Genomic DNA, 23,592 nt, shown 5'->3' with positions numbered 1-23,592 from the left:
AGCCCAGGGAGGTGCCTTCTGCCTCATTTACAGCCTCAAAGGCGTGCCAAGTCAGTCCAGGCCGTCCTGAGTCCTAGGACCCACCCTCTGACCCGTGAGCTCCTCCTGGTATGTGCCACAGCCCAGCTAGAGTCATGGACGGGGCCAGGAGCTGAGGGCAGGAGGGATTCCCAGGGACCTGTCACCCCCTGAAGAAGAAAGACAGTGTGGGACACTTATGCATCCCACAGAGATGGTGCTGGAGACATGAGCCTCTAGGGCCAGGGACTGCCCTGAGGCTCCACCCAGAAAGGCAGGTGAGTGACCACCCAGGATGCACTCGGGCTGCCTGAGCCAGCTGAACCCAAAGTCCCAAATCCCCAGCTCTCTGACCTTGGCCTCGGAATCCAGGTTGGCGGGGTCTGCAGGCACCACCACCTCCACGGTCCGCGTCTCCACAGCAATCACTCCAACAGGGATCCCCCCCAGCCTGTGAGGTGGAGAATGGGCCAGCCAGGAGTTGGGCAACGCGCCCTTGGATTCGGGAGTAGATGGGTCTGCCTGGCCCTGGCTGACATTCTCTGGGCATCCCAGGTACCTGGCACTAAAGGCTGGGATGTGGGCATGCATGCAGACGAGTGCACAGCTTGTACTCTGGCGGGTTTTTTTTTTTTTTTTAGTGTTTTTTATTTATTTCTGAGAGAGAGAGAGAGAGAGAGAGCATGAGCAGGGGAGGGGCAGAGAGAGGGAGACACAGAATCCGCAAGAGGCTCCAGGCTCTGAGCTGTCAGCACAGAGTCCGACGTGGGGCTCGAACCCATGAACTGCAAGATCGTGACCTGAGCCGAAGTTGGACGCTCAACTGACTGAGCCACCTAGGCACCCCTGGCGGGTTGTTTTACTGGAAGGCAAAGAAGCCGGCTCCCAAGCAGTTAAGAGCCTCCGCACCAGCCGGCGGGCTGGGAAGGCGGCCCTGGTGCCCTCCTTGGGGCAGCAGCCATTGTGGGGATGGGGAGGGTCAGGCCAGCGCAGGGCCCGGAGCAGCGCCATCCACTAGGACTTGCCGCGATGCTGTGTTCCATCCGTGCCACCCAGAATGGCAGCCGCGATGTGCAACCTCATGTGGGTGCTGAGCACTTGAAACGTGCCGGGTGCAGCAAGGTCACGGAACACACCTTCCTCCCTCCAGGCACCGAGGTGTGACCTGCCACACGGAGGCGGCGTGTGGGATGGGCAGGTCCAGGCACCGAGGCGCGCCTGGAAAGGGGTGGGGGCCGCGGAGCCTGAAGGAGCTTCTGCTCAGGGCATTCCGTGCTGTTGGCAACTGCCACCCGCTTGCTCCTGGCCAGCCCCGAGCCAGGCACAACCCCCGTCACTCTTGTTTATGAGGCAGGTGAAGGGATGGTCTTTAAATAAAGGAAGGGCTTCTGTGTAGAAGAGGGAGCAGGGTTTCGCAAAATGTTTTTAAATAAAACACTGACAGGGGTGCCTGGGTGGCTCTGTTGGTTGAGCGCCCAACTTCGGCTCAGGTCATGATCTCACGGTTCGTGGGTTCAAGCCCCGGGTCGGGCTCCGTGCTGACAGCTAGCTCAGAGCCTGGTGCCTTCTTCAGATTCTGTATCTCCCTCTCACTCTGCCCCTCCCCCACTAATGCTCTCTCTCTCAAAAATAAACAAACATTTAAAAACATGTAAAAAACATTTACAGAGAAGTGATGAGCTATTAGTACTAGGCTTAATATTTAGTATTTTAATATGTATTTATGCCCAGGAGAAAGATAATAGCACCGACATGGACAGGAATAGCCACTGAGGAGGACTTAGGATATTTTAAGTGCTTAACAAATGTCCTCACAGCAGTCCACTGGGGGCAGGATTATCATCCCCATCTTGCAGATGAGGAGGTAAAGTCCCAGAGAAAGTGGATGACAGAGCTGGGCTTGACCTCAGATCCAACTCCAGAGCCTGGACTCATAGCAACTACACGGTGCCAGGATCTGAATGCTAACTTATAGGGGTAATTGTGAGGTAAATGATAAGGGCTCCATGTTGGAGAGGAGCCCGCAGGTAACCGGAAAGGTCTAAAGAGAGGAGGGCTGCACCAGTGAAGAGTGAGCTGCTCAGCTCCGAAGGCATCCAAGCAATTAAGCCATCCCCTCGTGAAACAGAATTCATAGTTTTGAGCATCTGTGTAGTTTTCTGCTGGGATCGCCCGGAGCTGTCTTCTGATTCCCAAAGGGGTCCGTGGCCCCCGTGGCGAGGGAGCCCTGCCCCAGGGGCAGACTCTAGGGGCCAGAGTCCTGTCCCCTGCAGGCGGTTGGCTGAGATGGCCTTCTAAGGCCACAGAAAAATCTAGACTTTATGAAGAAGTTCATCATCCACAAAACTATCCCCCCAAATTGGTTTTCCTTTCAGAAAACCCTGAGGCCAAAAGGAAAGTGTTCTTGGGGGTCTCTCAGGGGGAAAGGACCCCTGGCTGGTGCCTGAGAGTCCCACGGCCTGGTGAGGCCAGGCGAGTGCAGGCTGCCCCATCCCCAGGGTTACCTGGCTCGTCCGGTCACCACCGTCTGGGCCCAAGGCGCCATGATTTCCTTGAAACTGCCACGGTCAAAGAATCCACTCTGCCAGGACCCCTTCCGAGCTGTGGGCAGGACAGAAGCCCAGGCCACGGGGCCGGGTTGATGACGGTCCCCCCGGGTCTGCCTGGGGGGGGAGGGCAGACAACCTGCCTGTGACAGCCCAGACCCCCGTTTCTCCAGAAAACCACAGAGACCCCAACCCTGTTAAAAGAAAACAAAGCAAAGCAAAACAAAACGCAGAAAACATGATTGCAGAAAACACTCCAAGTCAGCAGTTCAGCCCGTTTGTAACATCCAACCATCAAACACACAGAGATCCTGGTCCCAAGGGTCAGCGCAAGAGGCAAAGAGAGCTGAGGGGACCCGGGAACCTCATCCCAACGTGCCAGCGGTAGCTTCACTGGGGGGTGTCTTCAATTTCAGAGAGAGGGAAAGAGAGAGAAGGGGGGATGGGGAAGGGGAGGGAATATGATGACGTCCACTGCAGACATCCCTTCAGAGGAAGCATGGACACCATGGCGTCCGCGGCTGTGGTGGGGACAAGGAGAAAGGAGCCGGGTGACACGGGGGTCACAAGCTGTCAGTGAGGGAGGCAAAGCAGCCCAACTCCGGTGTCTGGTGTGTCCGAGGGCTGGCCTGACTGGATGGAGAAAAGGGTCAGAAATCAGTGGGATGTTTTTTAAACAAGATAAAGCCAGCCCCTCAGAGCTCACGGGCAAGAAAGCGCAAGAGAAACACACGGGGGGAGGGAAGGGTGGGGGGGGCAAGCAAGCCATGGGGCTTCCTGGGGCTTCCTGGGCGTGCTCCTGATGGCACCCCTCCTGCAGAGGGGCGGCATCTGAAATTCCAGACTCGGGGTTATGATAATTTCCGGGCGTGTTCTGCTTGCTTGGGATGTAATCAGACACCCGCCAGAGGCAAGCTTGCCCCTTTCAGAGAGAGGGAGTAGGAGAATGTGTGTGTGCAGGTGTGAGTGTGCACACCCACATGTGTACGAGAGAGTCATCCATCCTGGGTGAGCCCATGGAGGGCCGCCTTATTAAGGTTTAGCCAGATAAGGGGCGCCAGGGTGGCTCAGTTGGTTGAGCATCCAACTTCAGCGCGGATCGTGATCTTGCTGTTTGTGAGTTCGAGCCCTGCGTCAGGCTCTGTGCTGTCAGCTGTGAAGAGCCTGCTTCAGATTCTGTGTCTCCCCCTCTCTCTGCCCCTCCCCTGCTCGTGCTCTCTCTGTCTCTCTCAATAATAAATAAACGTTAAAAAAAAAAAAAAAAGGTTTAGCCAGATAGAAAGAGAGAGAGGGAGAGAGGGGTGTAGTCTGCATTTTCCACCTATGGAAGCACAGGGTGGCTAGGGGAGGGGGGCCGGGCCCCGCTTGCACTTTCCCACCATCTACCGGCCCGAGGACACGGAGGCTGCTTCCACCCCTTCCTCATTAGCGGCTTGGGAAGAGTATGGAGAAAATTCCCCCCAATCCTCCACTCCTGCCGCATCCGATCTCAGGTGGCCCCTCTGGGATCTGTGACCAAGGATGGATCAGTGCTTTTACTGGAGGGCCCCTTCACCCCTGCTTTTCAGAAAAGAAACCCAAGAGCCAGGTCCCGGGCAAAGCATAAGGACTTACTTGGGTGAGGTCGGCCTGCGAGCAGCCACCGGGGGTCGTAGGAAGCCCTGGATGGGTAGAATTCAATTTCTCTGTCAATGGGGTCCGTGGGTGTGATGATGGGGACTGGGCTGCGGTTATCCTAGAAAAGGAAACCACCTCAGTCTTCTGTGCCAGTCAAGAATGCCACCATCTACTCCTCTCCTCCGACCATGGTTATGCTCGCCCATGCAGCAGAGCCCAGCCCAAATCAGCCAGTCATCGCCAGTATGAGTAGCATTTGGTGAGGGCCTGCCCAGGTGCCCACTCTCAATATCACTGTACTGAATCACCAGGTAACTCCCTGGGGTCGGTGCTATTGTTATTCCCATTTCACAGATGAGGAAACTGAGGCTTGGGAAGATGCAGAATCTCTCCCAAGGTCTCACAGCTAGCAAGGAGGAGGCCAGCAATCAAATCCAGCCTGACTGCAAAGCTTCAGGATTCTCTATTGTTCAGTCTACCTCTTTTGATGAGACACAGTGCCACCCTGCTTTTTAAACTTTTTTAATGTTTACTTATTTTTGAGAGAGAGACAGAGTGCACGTGGGGGAGGGGCAGAGAGAGAGGGAAAGACAGAATCTGAAGCAGGCTCCAGGCTGTCAGCACAGAGCCCAATGTGGGGCTCGAACCCATGAATGGTGAGATCGTGACCTGAGCCTAAGTGGGACGCTTAACTGACTGAGCCACCCAAGCACCACAATGGCATTTGTTTTAAAGCAAAGAGCAGCCAGACAGAGCTGGGTCTGAGAGGGAAGGAGGGAGGAGTAAAGAAAACTTGAGCCCAGCCACAATGGTAGCACTTCCTGTCTTCCAAACTTTCACACCACCCAGCAAATGAACCTGATGACAGTCCTCCAGACTCTATGTTTTGGGGCAGGGTTGGGGTGGGGGAACCGGATACTGAACCTTTGGCATATAGGACAGCCACTCCAGGATAGTATACACGCCCTCGAAGTCATCTGGCACGGCGACGTGGGAGACGCCGTTGTAATGCATGATCTGCACGCCACCCAGCTGGTTGTTGGAGGTGTAGACCTCTCTGCCCAGGACCTGCTTTGACGTGGCGCGGTTAGCAACGGGCTGCCCACCTCAGGCCACTTCCACCTGCTTGGAAGTCCTCTCCCTCAGTGGTCGTCAACCCTGGCTGCCCCTGGCAGTTACTGGGGGCTTTCAAAAATCCCAAGGCCCAGGCTGCGTCCAGATCAAGTACGGCACAATCTCTGAGGTGAGATCGTGACCTGAGCCAAAGTCGGACGCTTAACTGAAGAGCCACCCAGATACCCGCACTTTAATAATTTTTTAAAAATTCAAGTGGTCGGGACACAAGAGAGTTTTACCACCAGAACCTAACACTTAAAAAAAAAAATTTTTTTTTTTTTTTTTTTTTTTGTCTCATAAAAGACCTAGGTGAGTACAGATTGGAAAACGAGCTCCTATATTACTAGAAAGGACTCTGTCTTCACACTAAGAAGAGCCCCCATTAGGGGCTGGTAGAAGTGTTAAAATGAGCCCTGGCCCCACATGCCCACCCGTCACAGACTCCTTCTCAGTCACCTTGTTGAGGGCGGTGGCTCCCGTCAGGATGATGTGCGAATTTTCCACCTGGATCACTCGCTGGCCCAGCCTCACCAAGTAGGCCCCGATCCCAAGGGCGCGGCAGGTCACCTGTGGGGACAGCAGCCCTTCTGAATTCCCAAGACAGGTGTGGCCCACTCCCCACAGCAGGGTGGGGCGGGGTGGGGAAGCCCAGGAACCCTCAGGGCACATGTGGAGGGCACAGTTTGGCCACTGGACGCCTGACTGGTGAGCAGATAGCACAGGCACAGGCCAGTTCTTCCGGCTCACCTAACCCTGGCTTCCAGAAAGAATGTGCTTAACAGAGAAGATTGCTGTGAGGACAGACAGCAGACACAGAATGTTCTGGTTGTTGCTTCATACAAGGCATAGCTTGTATGTAGTTCTTCTGAGCCATGGTGGCTTCTCACACAGCCAAAGGGCGTCTGAGAACACGTGCAAAACTGGTGATATATGACTACGGTCTACACCAAGGTAAGAGTGTTGCCAATGTCAATGTCCTGGGTTCGATAATGTATTATGTAGGGTACTGCCTTGGGGAAGCTGGGTGAGGGGGACAGGCGCCCTCTCTATACTGTCTTGTAACTTCTGGTGAGTCAGTCGTAACTATTTCAAAATTATACACACACACACACACGTATATATATGGCATCATATATAATTATATACATGATATAATTATAATCATATATGTCATCTATATAATTTTATGTTATATGTCACATATATATATGTGACATATATATGGCACATATACGGTGACATATATATATCTATATATCTATATATCATCTATATATATTATATATATATATATAATGACATATATATCATATCTATATATCTATATATCATCTATATAATTATATTACGTCACCATATATACTTATGTAAATATATAATGTATAATATATATTATCTATATATATCATATCTATATGTCATCTATATAATTGTTATGTTACCATATATAATTATATCAACATATAATATATAAATATATAATATATTTATATATTATATAAAATTATATAATTATATTATAGTATTATAATTTTATTATATTATATTGTATAATTATATGTTATATATATAACATATTATAAATATATTATATATAATTATAATTATATAAATATATAATATATTGTATACTATATATAATTATATATGGTGACATATAAATATATATATTATATATGGTGACCTATAACACATGATATACATCTTCTTCTTTTTTTTTAATGTTTTATTTATTTCTAGGAGAGAGACAGAGACAGTGTGAGCAGGGGAGGGTCAGAGAGAGAGGGAGCCACAGACTGAAACAGGCTCCAGGCTCTGAGCTGGCAGTCAGCACAGAGCCCGACGCGGGGCTCGAACCCATGAACCACGAGATCATGACCTAAGCAAAAGTCGGACGCTTAACCGACTAAGCCACCCAGGCGCCCCTATGATATACATCTTCTATATAACTATGATATGTCATAATGTACATATAATTATATGATATATGTGATATGTCAGCACATGTAATTATATATTATATATGTCATATATCATGATGTCACCATAACTATATATACATTATGACATATATAATATATACATGACATATTATATATATGTCATCAGATGTAGTTATATATGATATATAAATGGTATATATGATACATGTAAAAATACGTATTTTGGAATATATGGAAATACATATATTTTTGTAGATATTAATATATATATATATTTGAAATATACATGAAATATATGTAGATGAGATCCAGAACCCAAGTCTAAGGAAGACACTCATGGCCACATTTTCCACCTCAGAAACTGAAGATCCGACATCGAATGTAAAGATAAGGTCTTGAATGACAATCTACCATGAAAGAGTAGTATTACCAGAAACAGTAAATATTTTTGAAAAGGCCAAGGGAGGGAGGGAGGAGATTTTCATTCAGTACCAGTTAAAACTAGACTAAAGTTCTTCTAAATACTCAGTACCTTTTGAATAAGAGGAGATTGGACCATGATTCAAACACGACAACTATAAAAAGATACATTTTGAGATAATTGCTAAAACTGACCAAGAATCAGGTTTCAAGGATATTAAAGAATTGCCATTGATGTTGTTGGGTGTAAATAACAGTATCAGGATTCTGTAAAAAAGCACTGGGGGGGGGTTGTCTTTATCCAGAAAAGATCCACATCGGGGCATCCACAGATGGAATGACAGGGCAGGGGGCTTGCTTTAAAATGTCCCCAAACAGGAGAGCAGAGGGACCGAAGACCCAGGACTAGCTGCTTGCAGACAATCACCAGAGCTGCATGATGAACGCACGGGGCTCTTTACTTCTGTGACACTTTTAAAAATTCTATTAAGAGAAAGATGCAAAGGAAAAGGAAATAAGATAGGAGACTTACCAAGCTGATGGTGATGATCTCTTCGTAAGCCAGGGAGGACTCCCCTGCAATCATGCCCGAGCCCTTTAGATTCTCCACACCCAGTCCACTGTCCTGCCCGATAATATCCGTGATGACATACCTTCACAAACCAAACATGGATTCAAGACCACATTCCAGCCCAAAAAAATTCCAGGCTGACCCAGGACCGGGGGCAGGAGGGACGAACAAAGTGAGGGAATAGAAGGTGATAAAGCAGATGTCTAGGACCCTCACAATTGGTCCTGAAGTTTCTAGAAGGGCAAGTACAGCATCAGTAATTATCGCCCTTCCAACCAAAGATGTCTGCCTATCTGGAGGCTATCCTAATGAAATGTCCCCCTGCCTTGCCTACCTCCAAAAACCATCTAGAATAGCGTTTGGTCTACAGAGAGATAGGGAAGGCCACTTGGTTCACAATCAATCAACCAATCAGTCGGTCAGTCTATCAAGATTCTATGGCCACAGAAGTGTAAGCCACTATACAGCCCAACCCCTGTTAAAGATTCACAAGGCACTGTAACAGTTAAAAGTTCTGAGAAGGTCTGCAGTAAGGACACTATTTAGATCTCCTTTAAATTCAGTGTCCCTCAACTTATCGATTATGGAAAATTTTCTTCACTATCCCCCTACAGCATATTACCAACTAATATTCCAGAAAACCTAGGCTGGGAATTCTGCTTTTGTCAACCTCACTAAAACAAAAACAAAACCGAAAACAAACAAAACCCCATAACATTCCCTGGAAAAGATACCTGGTAGCCTTGGACCTTCTCACTGGGGCAGACTCCTGCCCTGCCCACACCTTACCAGCTTGCCAAATCACTGCTGTGTCAGTTTGGCTAATTTGGGCACAAACGTGAGCCTGCAGCTCCAGGGACCGCATGGGAATGCATCTAATTCTTGCGTGATGTACTATTTTTATGAAAGCCATGACTCATTTTGGGATGTCAAGGATGGGCTCACCCTGGAGAATGCCCCAGGTGTCTAAGTCATCAGCGTCCGGAAAGCTCAGGGGTCCCCACTGTACAAACACCACCCGCCCCCATTTGAAAACATCACCCACAAGCCCAGAGGCAAAGAAAAGCCCATTAGCAGCGGAAATTGACCACAGGCAAAATGAAGGAGCTCCCTGATAAATTACTTACCTGGACTCTCCCTCTTCCTCGACATGTTTACAATGCACAGAGTTTAGGGAGCTGATTCTGGTGTAGTCTTGGGGCGTCAGATACAGGTATCTAAATCCCTTAAAAATATATATATACACTCCAGTGAGGCTATAAGTCCAGCTTCCTGTACTCAACAGCCAATGTCTTTCTAAAAAAAAACACAACTCTATAGGGGCAGAGGTTAGTATTGAGTTAACAATGTGTTAATCGCATAGTTAACATGTCTGATGTTAATACCATATTAAAAAAAATTTTTTTTAATATTTGTATTTATTTTTGAGAGTGAGAGAGAGACAGAGCGTGAGTGGGGGGCGGGGGGTGGTGGTGCAGAGAGAGAGGGAGACACAGAATCTGAAGCAGGCTCCAGGCTCTGAGCTGTTAGCACAGAGCCCAACACGGGGTTTGAAGTCACAAACCATGAGATCATGACCTGAGCCAAAGTCGGACGCTTAACCGACTGAGCCACCCAGGTACCCCTGATGTTAACACCATATTAATAACAGCTATAAACTGAAGGTCTGATCAGTGATAAGCGCTTCCCACTCATCCTTACACACAACCTCACATTCGTCCTGCTCTGAATCAGTTCCTCAATGCTCTTTTCATTGTTGCTCCCCTGAAGGGTCTATTTTCCCCCTTATCGCCAGCTCCCTCCGCCAAATTTTATTATACAGTGTATATACCATGTGTATGTATGCATATGTATATGTGTGCGTGTATATGCATGTGTGTGCACATACGTATATCTGCTTTTTACACAAAAAAGTAATTTTTGCCCCCTTTGGCCAGGGCAATATCACCCTCTTGAATGCATGCTCTGACTGCAAAAAATAGCTTGGTCCCTTGCACTTCCCCATCATGAAATGTGGGCTTTTCTCTCATTCACTGTGCCTTTTATTGTGGCTGGTGTCTGTATGTCTCCCAGACGATTTCTGAGAATTCTCTGAGGCCAGGGACTGTGTCTCGTTCTCTTCCATGCACAGCGCTTTCAGGAGCTGCTCAGGCTGTATCAGCCAGTAAATTTATAAACTTCTCTTCGTGATCATTCCCCTAAGGTGCCTTTTTAGACACTTTTTCCTAATTGCCACTCCCTCTCATTAAGTTTTAATATTGATATACTTTATATGCCTTTTATGCACTGTACGTATGTCTCTGCTTTATACACAAAGACCACTACGACTTTTCCCGCCCCTCTTGTGGGCGCGTCACCGCCCGCGGGCGATATCACACCACAGTGCTGGCTTTGTGACGTACTTTGTGGGGGTCTTCTGGGTCCACCCAAGCCACCTGGAACATGTGCTTGATCTCCTCTGCAAGGCCGATACAGGCCCCACTGTTGGCCGCGAGGTAGATTTTGGGGATGCCCTCCGCCCGGGCCATCTCAGACGCACGCAGATACAGAAGGTCCTCTCCCAGGCTGAAGGACCCAATGCGGAAGGTGATGTCATTGCTGATGACGATGGCGTCCCGCCCTTCTGGATACTCTCGGGTCTTAAACCTCATCTTGAAGGCCACCATGCCCACCTGCCAAAGGGGCAAACACACAGGGAAACAGTTTGTTTCTTTGGGGGAATGTTTTTGGAAAGGGGCTGGGCTTTGCTGAATTCTTGCCTCATTCCCTCCAGGAAGGCGGTTCATCTCCACCAGCTGGCCCTGAGAGTCCAGCACGAGTTCGGTGTAGGTCAGGATGTCTTTGGGGTACTTGTCCGTGGAGCCCCACAGTTTCAAGAGAGCCTGGGGACAGGGAAAGAAAGAGAAAACCTCACTCAAGTCACCGTTAGGGAAACACATTTTCTAGTTCTCTCTTTTTTTTAAATTATCCACTATTTAAAGCACACAGAGGGGCTCAGTCGGTTAAGCGTCTGACTTTGGCTTAGGCCATGATCTCACGGTCTGTGGGTTTGAGCCCCGCGTCGGGCTCTGTGCTGACAGCTCAGAGCCTGAAGTCTGCTTTGGATTCTGTGTCTCCCTCTCTCTCTCCCCGCCGCCCCACTGTCTCTCTCAAAAATAAACAAACATTAAAAAAAATTTAAAGCACACAGAAAAATATGCAGAATAATAAATACCCAAGCACCTATGTCATGGTTTTGTCAAATCCTAATTTTTCTGTGGTTGCTTATGATTTTTTTAAAGGGTTAAGAAAAATGCAGTTGAGGCCCCTGGGGAACCCCTCCCCAACCCATCCCTCCGACCTCTCCCCAACTGCAGATGACTATTTGTCTTGAATTTAGTGTCTACTAGTCCTGTGTGTGTTTTTATGATTTTCATTATATATGCATACATTTAAAACACGCAGGGCACCTGGCTGCCTCAATGGAAAGAGCACGTGGCTCTTGATCTACGGGTCATAAGTTCGAGCCCCACATGAGGATCAAGAGTTGTGTGCTCTTCCCACCAAGCCAGCCAGGTGCCCCTGCATGACTTAAACTTTAAATAAATGGTCTGGCCCTGGACACATCCTTCTGCACTTTGCCCCATTGGCTCCCCCATAGGTTTGAGAGCTTTATCCTCATTGGGAAATTTAACTCTGGATCATTTTTTCTGGTAGTCAGTTTCCATGGTGTGAATAGATCATAATTTACTTATTCATAACCTTTCCTAAGGAACATCAGGCTGCTTCCAATCCTACAGTATTAACAGTCAGGCTGTAATGAGCATTCTGATGGTTTTTTCTTATAAACCTGGACTAAAGTCTTACCAGATATGTACCTAGGAGTGGAACTGCTGGGTCAGTGGGTTTGTGAAGCTTCAAGTTTGCTCAAAATTATCAAATTGTTCTCCTATTTTTAATGTTTATTTTTATTTTTGAGAGACAGAGCACAAGTGGGGGAGGGGCAAAGACAGAGAGGGAGACACAGAATCCAAAGCAGGCTCCCAGGCTCTGAGCTGTCAGCACAGGGCCTGACACGGGGCTGGAGCTCATGAATTGTGAGATCATGACCTGAGCCAAAGTTGGATGCTTAAGTGACTGAGTCACCCAGGTGGCCCTGCTCTCTCATTTTTTAAAACCCTTTACAGTTCCAGTAAGAAGGCAGAAGAATTCCTTTGCTCCATGCACTTGCCAATACTTAGTTTTGTCAAATATTTTAATGTTTACTTGTCTGCTGGGTGTGAAATTATACTGCAGTATTGATCTGTCCTTCCCTGATTATTAAAGACCGCCTTTGAATACATTTATCGACCATGTCAGTTTCTTTTTTTGCCAATTTCCTTGATTACTGCTGGTCTATAAAAATGCAGTGAAGTTTTATATACTGACCTTGTACCTAGCAATCTTGCTATACTATCTCACTGGTTCTACAGATTCTTAGATTTCTTTTTTTTTTTTTTTAATTTTTTTTTTTTTAATGTTTTATTTATTTCTAGGAGAGAGAGAGAGAGAGAGACAGCGTGAGCAGGGGAGGGTCAGAGAGAGAGGGAGTCACAGACTGAAACAGGCTCCAGGCTCTGAGCTGGCAGTCAGCACAGAGCCTGACGCGGGGCCCGAACCCACGAACCGCGAGATCATGACCTAAGCGAAAGTCGGACGCTTAACCGACTAAGCCACCCAGGCGCCCCCAGATTCTTAGATTTCTTATATGGGCATCTATATCATCTGCAAAAACACCATTTTGCTTTCTTCTTTTGCATTTCAGTCTTTATGCCTTTTACTTTTTTTTCTTGTCTTATTGTATTGGCCAGGAACTCCAGTAAAAGAAAATGTTGACTAGATATGGTAATAAAGGAGATAGATAGATAGGTAGATAGATAGATCTTTTAACATTTTACCATTGGGGCTATTAATTTGAGATTAATATCTTTTATCAAGAGAAACTCCCTTTTATTCATAGTTTATTAAAAGTTTTTATTATGAACAGATGTTATCTTGTCCAATACTTTTTTCATATCTATTGAGAAATTTTAATTTTTTCTTAATCTATTAGTATGGTAAATTACATTAATAGATTTCCTAATATCAAATCATATAAGCAGTTACAGGATAAACCTTACTTAGTCCAACTTTAAAAAACCATTACTGGATTTCTTTTTTTTTTTTTTTTTTAATTTTTAATGTTTTATTTATTTCTGAGAGAGAGAGAGAGAGACATAGCATGAACAGGGAGGGTCAGAGAGAGAGGGAGACACAGAATCCAAAACAGGTTCCAGGCTCTGAACTAGCTGTCAGCACAGAGCCTGACGCGGGGCTTGAACCCACAACTGTGAGATCATGACCTGAGCCAAAGTCGGACGCTCAACCGACTGAGCCACCAAGGCGCCCCTGGATTTCATTTACTAATATTTTATTTATTATTTTTGTGCCCATGTTCATAAATGAGACAACATATTTCCCTTCTCCTAATGTTCTAATCTGTGATTCCATATTAAGGTAATAATAACTGGAAAAAACAAGTGAAGAAGTATTCCGTTTATTTTTTCTAGTCACTAAACAATTTGTATACAAAGGGAATTATCTGTTCTTTGAAGGCTAGATAGAAATTATAAAACCATCTGGGCCCAATTTTAGTAAATAGGCTTTTTTGAACTATTATTCAATTTCATTAATGCTAATTATCTATTAGATTTTCTACTTCTTCTTGAGTCAGTTTTGATACGATACAGTTTTCTTGAAAATTTTTCTTTGTTTTTAAGTTTTCAAATGTATAGGCTGTCCACAGTATTCTGTTTCTTTACCTAAAAGAAAGGGGATGGATTTGCTCTTGATTTGCCTTTTTCGTATCTTATGGCCCTTGAGGTAAAAGGCAAAAGGATACAATGACATTCATAATCATAAAAGTTTCTATTTAATTAAGCACCTCCTGAATACATATATTCCTTTGCAAGGAATTGGATACTATTAACTTTGCAAGGCAGATACTATTATTAATGCCACTGCACGGGGGAGGAGACTAGCCCCCAGGAGTGAAGAAACTTGCCCAACTATACACAGAAAGCAAAGGACAGATCTGGGATTCAAGCCCAAGTCTGCAAAGGGCAGCTTTTCCTACTAGTCGGCCTCTCCTATGCCTCAAGTGAACGGACGCTTTCCTGCCTACAGGGGAAGGTCCACAACCACGGATTCACAGCCATCATTCACAAGGCAATGGAAGGGATGTAAACAGACACTGTATCACCAATGCCCTCCTGTTCGGTCTCCCTGGAAGGCTCTACTGCATAAAGAAATAAAGGCATGGTAACAATACTCGAAGGAAACACTAAAATGTTACTTCAGTAACAATGGTGAACAGATTACATTAGGGTGGAATTTTATTTGTGGAGTCCTATTCTTCTCTATTTTCCAATGAATAGTTTAAACACCAGGAAAACACAACAAGATGCTATTTTTTAAAAAGTAGACTACAAGTTCCTTAAAGCGAGTGAGTGACTCCACCCTCTCCCTCAGGGTCCACCTGCCCACTGAACGGTGCCTGGTAGGAGGCAGGCAACTACCTTAATACATGAGCTCTTAATAAATGAGCTTTAAAAAGACCAGAAGGAAACACACCAAAATTATTAAGCAACGTGTCTCTGGGACACGGAACTATGGGTCCCTTTTTTCTTTCTTTCCACACTCCTTTATTTTCCAAAGTTTCTACATCATAGTACTTTTTACCATCGGGAGGAAAGTAGGCTTATTTGAGACAAAACACTGGGAAGGAATTCCCACCATGGAGTCCCTTCTCTTCACAGAGACCTCATCCTTTAGACTGCAGTCTTCAGAAGAGTAAGCAAGGCCGGGGGTTGGGGGGGAGGCCGATGGGACCCCTACGGGGCCCTGGGCCGCCGTCGCCACAGGACTTGCCTGCCTGAACATCTCCGGGAAGTCGTACACATAGGTGGTACCCAGGGACTGGGCCTGGAATCGCTTGGCCTGAAGCAGGTCCTTGGTCACATAGGGGGTGTTGATCAGCATCCCGTGCTGGGGGCCTTGTTTGCTGCCGAAGGAGTGAAACATGATCTGGGAAGACAGAAAGAAAAATAGAGTGAAGGAGGGGCTCTCGGAGAACCACGCTCCTGTCCAACTCGCTCCTACCCTTCCCAAAGAAAAGGCGGCAGAGAAGCGAAGCACGTCACGTCACACGACACAGCGCAGGCCCCAGAGAGCTCCTCTTCCTTTCTCTGCCCCTGTGGGCAGCCCGGACAAGAAGGGACAGTGACAGGTATGGGAGTGTAGCTCCAGAAATGTGACTGTCGTAGTACTTTACACACGCAAACACTGGTGAAATCTGAATAGAGTCCAGTCCGCCTTTGTGTTAATAGCACTGTGCCCATGTCAACCACCTGTCATGACAAGGTCTCATGTTCATGGTGTTACCATTGGGGGGAGTTGGGGGAAGGGTACCTAGCAACCCCCTGCAGTCATTTTTTCCCCTCTGTACTATTTTTCCGCCCTCCTGAGACTCTTTAATCGCTTAAAAATAAACAGTTATATATGTAAAACTGGAAGTCAGTGGGATATTTGGTCCAGTTTACAAACATCGGTTCTAAGGCACAGCTGGGGAAATGACCCACTTCCCTAAGTGAAGCAGCCTGGGAGCTGCATTACAGTGACCCCAGGCACTCCACACCTTCTCCCAAACACAGTCCTCGAAGGGATTAAACTTTGGATTGATTCTCCTTCCCAGAGGAACGAACAACGGGAATTCAGAGGCTAACACATTTACCGTAAACTCAAAGCAGCCACCCCGATCCATCGTGGCAAAACACGATGGATCCCCAAACACCATTTGAGTCTGCGTCTTGCTCTCATGAGCAGACTGCCCCTGCCTCCCGCTTTGAGGGGGTCCCTGCAGCCCCGCCCAGCCTTACGTTTCCAGATCTGGGGTCCGTGACTTCTTTATAGAGGCTGATGTCCAGGTAGTAGCCCGATTCATTGGTGATGAACAGGCGGATGGGAACGGCACTGCCGGTGGTGGTCTGGCGGATGTTGATCTTGACCTCGGCCTGCAGCACACGGAGTTTCCACAGCCGGCTGCCGTAGCGCATCACCATGGAACGCACGGACTCCTCGATCTGCCCCCAAATCACAGCGATCTCATCTCAGGGTCCATTCCATGCACACTTGTGATAGACAGTTCTAGCCATTTGTAAATAGTTCTAATTATAGCGGAATGACGAGGGACATGGCATGCAACACACCTGCGACACATTATCTAGCCAACCACTACGGGCCAGAAATAGCCACATGCTAAGTATATATGATCTCATTCCATCTCACAATTACTTCGAGAGGGCGGCATTTTTATACCCCATTGACAGAGGAGGACACTGAGGCTGGTAAGTGACAGAGCTGGTACACCTACATCGTGTCAATCTTCATCTCCACCGTGTAGCTGGAGCCTTGGCATTTTCCTTTCTGAGCACTATGTGGGTTTGCGGAGATGGGGCATTGGCATGGGCCCTCTGTACTCCACAGATGACAAGCTGATGTCCCGGGACTCTGTCCCCTTCCCTCCCACACACGGTCCCCAAGAGCCTAAAGAGCCAGGAACCAGGGATGAAAGTTTGTTTTGCCAGACATTTCGGGCATTCATGTCATCCCAAAGGATACTTGCGAAGGCTGCCCGCGAAGGCTGAGCAGCAGGACAGGGACAACCCTGAGGGCATTGGCCCAGATACGGCTCGGGAATTCACCAGCCGCAACCGAGGCTTGAAAACGCACATACGTGTCTGGGAACTCGGGTCTCGAGTGCAAGGAGACAAGTCCCCAAAAACAGCAAGGAAAGAAGAGCCACAGGCCCAGGGAGAGGTGACCCAGAGCCTCCCCAGAGGCGAGACCTTGAAGGGGTCCATGATGACGGTGGGCACGAAGTTCAGGAAGATGTGGTTGCAGTCGGTGCGCACGCTCGTGTTGTTGAACGCCACCTCCAGTTCGTCCATGGCTTCCAGGAGCAGCCGCTCACCCTCGTTCTGCAGGTACTCAAAGGAGGCTTCCTGCCAAAGCGGGAGGGACAGGCGCTGAGGCAAGGGGCGCAGGGGCCGGAAACGGGGCCTCGGGCAGACACGGAGGCAGGAAAACATTTCCCCTCCTCCAGCAAGTATGCGGAGCCCTGCCTCTGCAGGTGACCCTGTGCACAGTGACCCTGCCTTCTATCTTCTGTATCGTGATGCTCTGGCCAGTGGGGCCTCAGTGACTCTGGAGGGACTGACCCTCCAGGGTTACCAATTCCTAGAGATAGTCAACAACTCACCCAAAGGCAGTGCACTTTTCACAAATGCAAACCAACCAGTCCAGAGCACACACCTCCTCTGTGGGGCTCTCACCTTCCAGGTCACTGTCCACCTGCCCTAATCACCCCAGGCCCAGATTCCAGACAACTAGAGACAGCCCCTCAGTTCCAGAACCTGCTAAAATCCTTCAGACAAGCCAGTCCCAAGCCGGCCTCCCCTGCCGCACCTGCTCCTTCCTGCAGGAGCCACAACGAAGGCTCTGACCCACGTTTCCCCTCCTCCCCTGCCTCTCGGCCGCCCCTGATGCTTCCCCATGTGGCTGCCGGTGGCATGGTGTGCCCCTCCTCTTGGGATCTGAGAGCGACAATCTTTGTAGTGGCAACTGGTTCCCGATCTAGCGGCCTTACTGTACCTGAAAATAGTAAGACCCATGAAAATAGCTAGTTGATCGAGGCAGCAAAAAGCTGACATCAGCTTAACATCCATCAATACAAAACAAAACATCACACCCACGGTACATCCAGGCAAGGACAGGGCATGAGGCAGATCATCTTCATTAACACAGGAGGTGAGGTCGACGAGGCACTGACTGACCAGTAAAACAGCAACAAATTTCAAATGATTGGTCCCTCCTCAGCCCCCGCCCACAACCCTCCACCGGTAACTCTATGTATGGAATCGTGCCTGGAAAGGGTCACCAACGGGGCTGACCCCTGCATGGTGGGACTCTGGGTCTGTCTCCTTGATTAAAAAATTTTTTTTAATGTTTCTTCTTTGAGACAGAGGGAGACAGAGTGAGAGTGGAGGAAGGGCAAAGAGAAAGAGACACAAAATCCAAAGCAGGCTCCAGGCTCTGAGCTGCCAGCACAGAGCCCAACACGGGGCTCAAACCCACGAACTGTGAGGTTATGACCTAAGCCAAAGTCGGCCGCTGAACTGACTGAGCCACCCAGGTGTCCCTCTTTCTCCTTGGTTTTTAAAAGTAGTTTTCAGGGGCACCTGGGTGGCTCAGTCGGTTAAGGGTCCAATTCTTGGTTTTGGCTCAGGTCATGATCTCATGGTTCATGAACTCATGCCTGACGTCGGACCCTGAGCTGACAAGAGCCTGCTTGAGATTTCTCTCTCACTCTCTCTCCGCCCTCCAGCTTGCTCTCTTTCTCTCTCAAACAACAAACATTTTTAAAAATTTTTAATTAGAAAGTAATTAAAATAATTTAAATTTAAGTCAATTTAATTTAAAATTTTAATTTAATTAACTAAAATTTTAATTAAAAATTAATTAATATTAAAAAATTTTTAAATTTAAATTTAAATCAATGTAATTTAAAATTTTATTTTATTTTATTTTTAATTGTTTTTATTTATTTCTGAGAGAGAGAGAAAGACAGCATGAGCAGGGGAGGGTCAGAGAAAGAGGGAGATACAGAATGTGAAGCAGGTTCCAGGCTCTGAGCTAGCTGTCAGTACAGAGCCCAACACGGGGCTCAAACCCACGAACCTTGAGATCATGACCGAAGTCGGATGCCCAACCGACTGAGCCACCCAGGCGCCCCTGTAATTTAAATTTTTAATTTAATTAACTAAAATGTTAATGAAAATTAATTTTTAAAATTTAAATTAATTTCATTTAAAATTTTAATTAAAAAATTAAAAATTTACATTTACATTAATTTCATTTAAAATTTTAATTTAATTAAAATTTTTGATTGAAAATGTAGTTTTCAGTATTCTTTGAAAAATTCACACTATAATCATAGATGACTATTCTGAATGTGTTGAAAAATGATCACACCCTCCGTGAGCACATACAAGCAATTCCCTGAATACCCTAGCCCTCTTTACCTTCTCGGTTCCCTTCTCACGCAGACAGAGTAGGGGCAAAGCCCAGCGAAGACCGACAAGTTCAGGGGAGAAAGAAACCCTCCGCGACGTTTTACCTTCGTGATGAGGTCCGAGTGCCTGATGATGGCGCGGATGAAGAACCTGTGGTCGGTCACTTCCACACCTTCCTGCACTTTGGCGGCGCCCAGGTACAGGTGCATCTTGTGGTTGGCGCAGGGCACGGCGGTCAGATCGAAGCTGCGCATCCGGCTGAGCTCCAGCTGGAAGGCCAGGGCGGGTTCCAGGTGGCGGTAAATGCGATCTTCTGCGAACTGCCGGCGGCCAGAGAGCAAAGTCGGACAGACACACAGACAGACATTGAATCTGACACTGGGGCTGCACGGCTGCCTGGTCGGCACCCTGTCCTATAGACCCCTGGTGTTTGTGGGTTTAGCACTCAGGGGATGTAGCCTTCCTTATGGTAGCCGTGGGCAGCCCTAGGGCTCAAGAGATTCGGGGTTTGGGAGGGTCCAGACAAGAGCCACAAGCTCTGTAAGACCTGTGTGCCAGCACCAGGCTCTCAGCTCCCAGGTGAGCCTGCCTGCACCTCAGCACCTGCCAGCACAGCCTCTTTTCTGTCACAGCACAGGGTACCTCTCAGGAAGTCACTAAAGGCTGGTTTCTCGGTGGAAACTGGTCCCCAGAAGGAAGCAACAGACAGTGTTGGAGACTGAACTAGAGGAGATGAAGACCCTATAGAAAGGTGGGGTCTAACCCAGAAATGGAAGGCTTTGGGTAAATTAAACCACAGAATACTGAATAGGATAGAGTCCCGAGTCTGTGATGGGAATAAGCCTGCCTGTTCTAGAATAGGGATGAGCAAAAGCTTTTCTTTAAGGGCCAGAGAGGGAAGATACGAGGCTGGTGGACCACACGGTTGGTCAGAGCCACGTGATCTCTGCCACTGGCCCGAGAAAGCACACAGCGGGAAACAGGAGATCAATGGGCGTGGCTGTGTTCTAGTCAAACTCTGTTTATCAAAACGGGCAGTCGGTCTGCAGGAACATAAGAAAAAGAGGTTGGGAGGGGCGCCTGGGTGGCTCCATCGGTTGAGTGTCCAACTTCTGCTCAGGTCATGATCTCGCAGTTCATGAGTTCGAGCCCTGCATTGGGCTCTGTGCTGACAGCTCAGAGCCTGGAATCTGTTTCAGATTCTGTCAATCTCTCTCTTCCCCTCCTCTGTTTGTGCTCTGTCTCTCTCTGTCTCTCAAAAATAAATAAAACATTAAAAAAATTTTTTTAAAAAGAAAAGGAGGTTGGGAGAGCCGTCTGCTGACATAAGTGACACACAGATGAGGGAGAAATCTGAGTGAAGGCTGAAAGGGCAGGCAGCATAGGGGCTTAGCCTCACAGGGAAACACAATCCCAGAGGAAGGCTGGAGTTTACGCAAAAGTTACATGTCTGTTCTTGAATATAGAGGTACCTCAAGGACTGGGAACTATACTCTTCCCAAAGATCGAAGATGCCAGGGAGGCAAGAACACTATCCCTGCTTTACATCATACCTCGTCTCTTGCTCTGAATGTGAAAAACTTCGGAAATTCTTTCTGCAAAAGAAACCCATACAAGAGACAATGAAATCAAGCAGACACATACAAATACTTGTTTTGTTGTTTTTTTAAAAGCTGTAACCCCATCTGTTTCCAGAATGAATCATTTGAAAACCTTCTCTTTTCTAGTGATTGCTCTATTCCACTCCCTTCTCCTGAGTAAACATCAAATCATCGGCACCAAGTCTTAAGGAACATGAAAGACTCACACAGATGCACCAAGAATCGCACTGACCTCCTGGGCAATGAGGAACGTGATTCTTCGGAGCCCGTAATCCACAAGGATGTTTTTCTACGGTAAAAACCAAGTATGTCATGGAATAGTATTTAGCTATAAAAAGAAATGAAGTACTGATACAAGTTCCCACATGGATGAACCTTGACAACATGATGCTGAGTCAAAGACACCAATCACAAAAGACCTCATATTGCATGATTCTATTTATATGAAACATCCAGAATTGGCAGAAACATAGAGATAGAAAGTAGATTAATGGTTGCCTAGGGTGGGGAGGGGCAGGGAAGGTGTTGGTTGAGGGAAAATGGGGAATGATTGCTAATAAGTGTTTTTGCTAGGAGGTGATGGTAAAAATGTCCTAAAATACATTTAGGGGTGCCTGGGTGGCTCAGTTTGTTAAGCATCTGTCTCTTGATAGCTCAGGTTGTGATCTTGCGGTCAGAGGATCAAGCCCTGTATCAGGCTCTGCACTGGCTGTGAAACTAGCTTGGGATTCTCTCTCTCCCTCACTCTCTGCCCCTCCTCCATCCTCTCTCTCTCTCAAAATAAATAAGTGTTAAAAAAATAGAATAAAATACATTTGTCATAATGATGGTCATACAACTAAATGAATATACCAAAAAATGCTGAATTGTATATTTTTGATGAGGGAATAGTGTAGTATGTGAATTATATTTAGTAAAGCTATTATATTAAAATATACATATATTATCCATATTATTATTTAAACATATCATGAAAGCTTTAATAAAATTGAGGGGAGAGGTCACTGTCATATTTTTAAAAAAGAAAAGTTGGGGTGTCTGGCTGGCTCAGTTGGAAAAGCATGTGACTCTTGATCTTGGGATTGTGAGTTCGAGCCCCATGTTGGATGTAGAGATCACTTAAAAATAAAATCTTTAAAGAAAAAAAGACAGGCACAAAGAAACTACACCATATGACTGCATTTACACAAAATTCAAGAACAGGTGAGACTAATCTATATTGTTAAAACTCAGGCTAGTGGTCAGTTATCTCTGGCAAGGAGGAGCTGAGAACATTAGTTTGTGGGGTTTTTTTTTTTTTAATCTGAATGCTGGTTACACTTGGGAATTCACTATGAAAATTCATTAAGTTGTACATTTATGATTTGTATACTTTTCTGTATGTTAAACTCCAATTGGAAGGCATCCAAGAAAAGTACAAAACTGTTTTTAGTTAATCCCTAAATGAAATATTATTTTCTATAGTATTATATAAGGGGAAAGAAAAACACAAAAGACAAAGAAATACAGTTCTTGCTTAACTTGTCCATATAGTAAAGAAAATTATTAGGGGAGATGAGTTGTCTCAGCGCATTTCAGAAAGACGGAACTAGACAAACACAAAATAATACTTAATGGGAGGTGGCTGGGTGGCTCAGTTGGTTAAGTGTCCAACTTTTGCTTTCGGCCCAGCTCATGATCTCACAGCTCATGGGTTTGAGCCCCAAATCGGGTTCCACACTGACAGTGCTAATCCTGCTTGGGATTCTCTCTCTCTCTCTCTCTCTGCCCCTTCCCTGCTTGTGCTCTCAAAAAAAATAAATAAACTTAAGAAAAAAAAAGAAAACTTAATGGAATGTCGGTTGCAAAGAGAAGAAGATAAACTATAAAATGGAAGAGGATTTCAATGTGGGCAAACTAACCTGGTTACAGGGAGCCTGAATCATTAGTTCTCAACTAAGGATATGCATCAGTGTGTGCATGGGAAAGTATATGTATATTAGTGTGTGTACGTGAGAATATGTACATAGGTATATACTTAATGTAAAAAAATTTAAATACTCTAGCAATACAGAACATTAAATATATAACAAAAGATATATTTTATATAACATAATATATAATGTTAAACATAAATATATTAAAGTATATATATATATAATATAAAATATATAACATTAAAAGTTCTTCCCTTTCCCCTAGGTATATATTCTTCTAGCTCTCCTCTCTTTGGTATGTTTTTACCACACACATACCACACACACACACACACACACACACACACATATAACATCACTCACTGCCCATACTTTTCCCTCCATTCTGCCCTCTCCAGGCAAGAAACATCACTTATCTTGAGCATCATCTGATTTGGTTAAAGGGTAGGGCAAACCACAACCCCTCAAATCTATGCCTTATCATCTATGCCATTGGAGGCCAGATGTAACTTCAGGAAGGACATTAGCAATGTCAAGAAGAAACCCACCAAAGGGAAATACATCAATATCTTCATCCCGGGGCTAGATGGTAGGGTTGTGGGCTTTGTTTTAAGACCTACTTTTCAGGGGTACCTGGGGGGCTCAGTCAGTTAAGCATCTGACTTCAGCTCGGGTCTTGCTCTCACTGTCTGTGAGTTCAAGCCCCGTGTCAGGC

General features: G+C 46.4%; 1 protein-coding gene across 1 annotated transcript in view; it reads right to left on the bottom strand.

Annotated features, from left to right (window-relative positions):
- The window catches only part of ACACB (acetyl-CoA carboxylase beta), a 100,550-nt gene that overhangs the window by 6,335 nt on the left and 70,623 nt on the right, over positions 1 to 23,592 (bottom strand). Inside the window, exons 31-45 of the mRNA XM_039240620.1 lie at positions 21,194 to 21,250; positions 20,914 to 20,955; positions 19,465 to 19,680; positions 17,135 to 17,290; positions 16,166 to 16,369; positions 15,159 to 15,314; positions 10,991 to 11,113; positions 10,634 to 10,903; positions 9,359 to 9,456; positions 8,193 to 8,313; positions 5,754 to 5,864; positions 5,106 to 5,249; positions 4,179 to 4,299; positions 2,523 to 2,619; positions 373 to 469 (exon numbers count right to left, since the gene is read on the bottom strand). Coding sequence (XP_039096551.1) covers positions 373 to 469; positions 2,523 to 2,619; positions 4,179 to 4,299; positions 5,106 to 5,249; positions 5,754 to 5,864; positions 8,193 to 8,313; positions 9,359 to 9,456; positions 10,634 to 10,903; positions 10,991 to 11,113; positions 15,159 to 15,314; positions 16,166 to 16,369; positions 17,135 to 17,290; positions 19,465 to 19,680; positions 20,914 to 20,955; positions 21,194 to 21,250 — 2,013 coding nt within the window. The remainder of the gene's footprint in view (positions 1 to 372; positions 470 to 2,522; positions 2,620 to 4,178; positions 4,300 to 5,105; positions 5,250 to 5,753; positions 5,865 to 8,192; positions 8,314 to 9,358; positions 9,457 to 10,633; positions 10,904 to 10,990; positions 11,114 to 15,158; positions 15,315 to 16,165; positions 16,370 to 17,134; positions 17,291 to 19,464; positions 19,681 to 20,913; positions 20,956 to 21,193; positions 21,251 to 23,592) is intronic.

The sequence above is a fragment of the Hyaena hyaena genome, unplaced genomic scaffold, assembly GCF_003009895.1.
Source record: "Hyaena hyaena isolate Hyena2069 unplaced genomic scaffold, ASM300989v1 scaffold_0, whole genome shotgun sequence".
NCBI lineage: Eukaryota > Metazoa > Chordata > Mammalia > Carnivora > Hyaenidae > Hyaena > Hyaena hyaena.
This window is presented reverse-complemented; position numbering and strand designations above follow the sequence as displayed.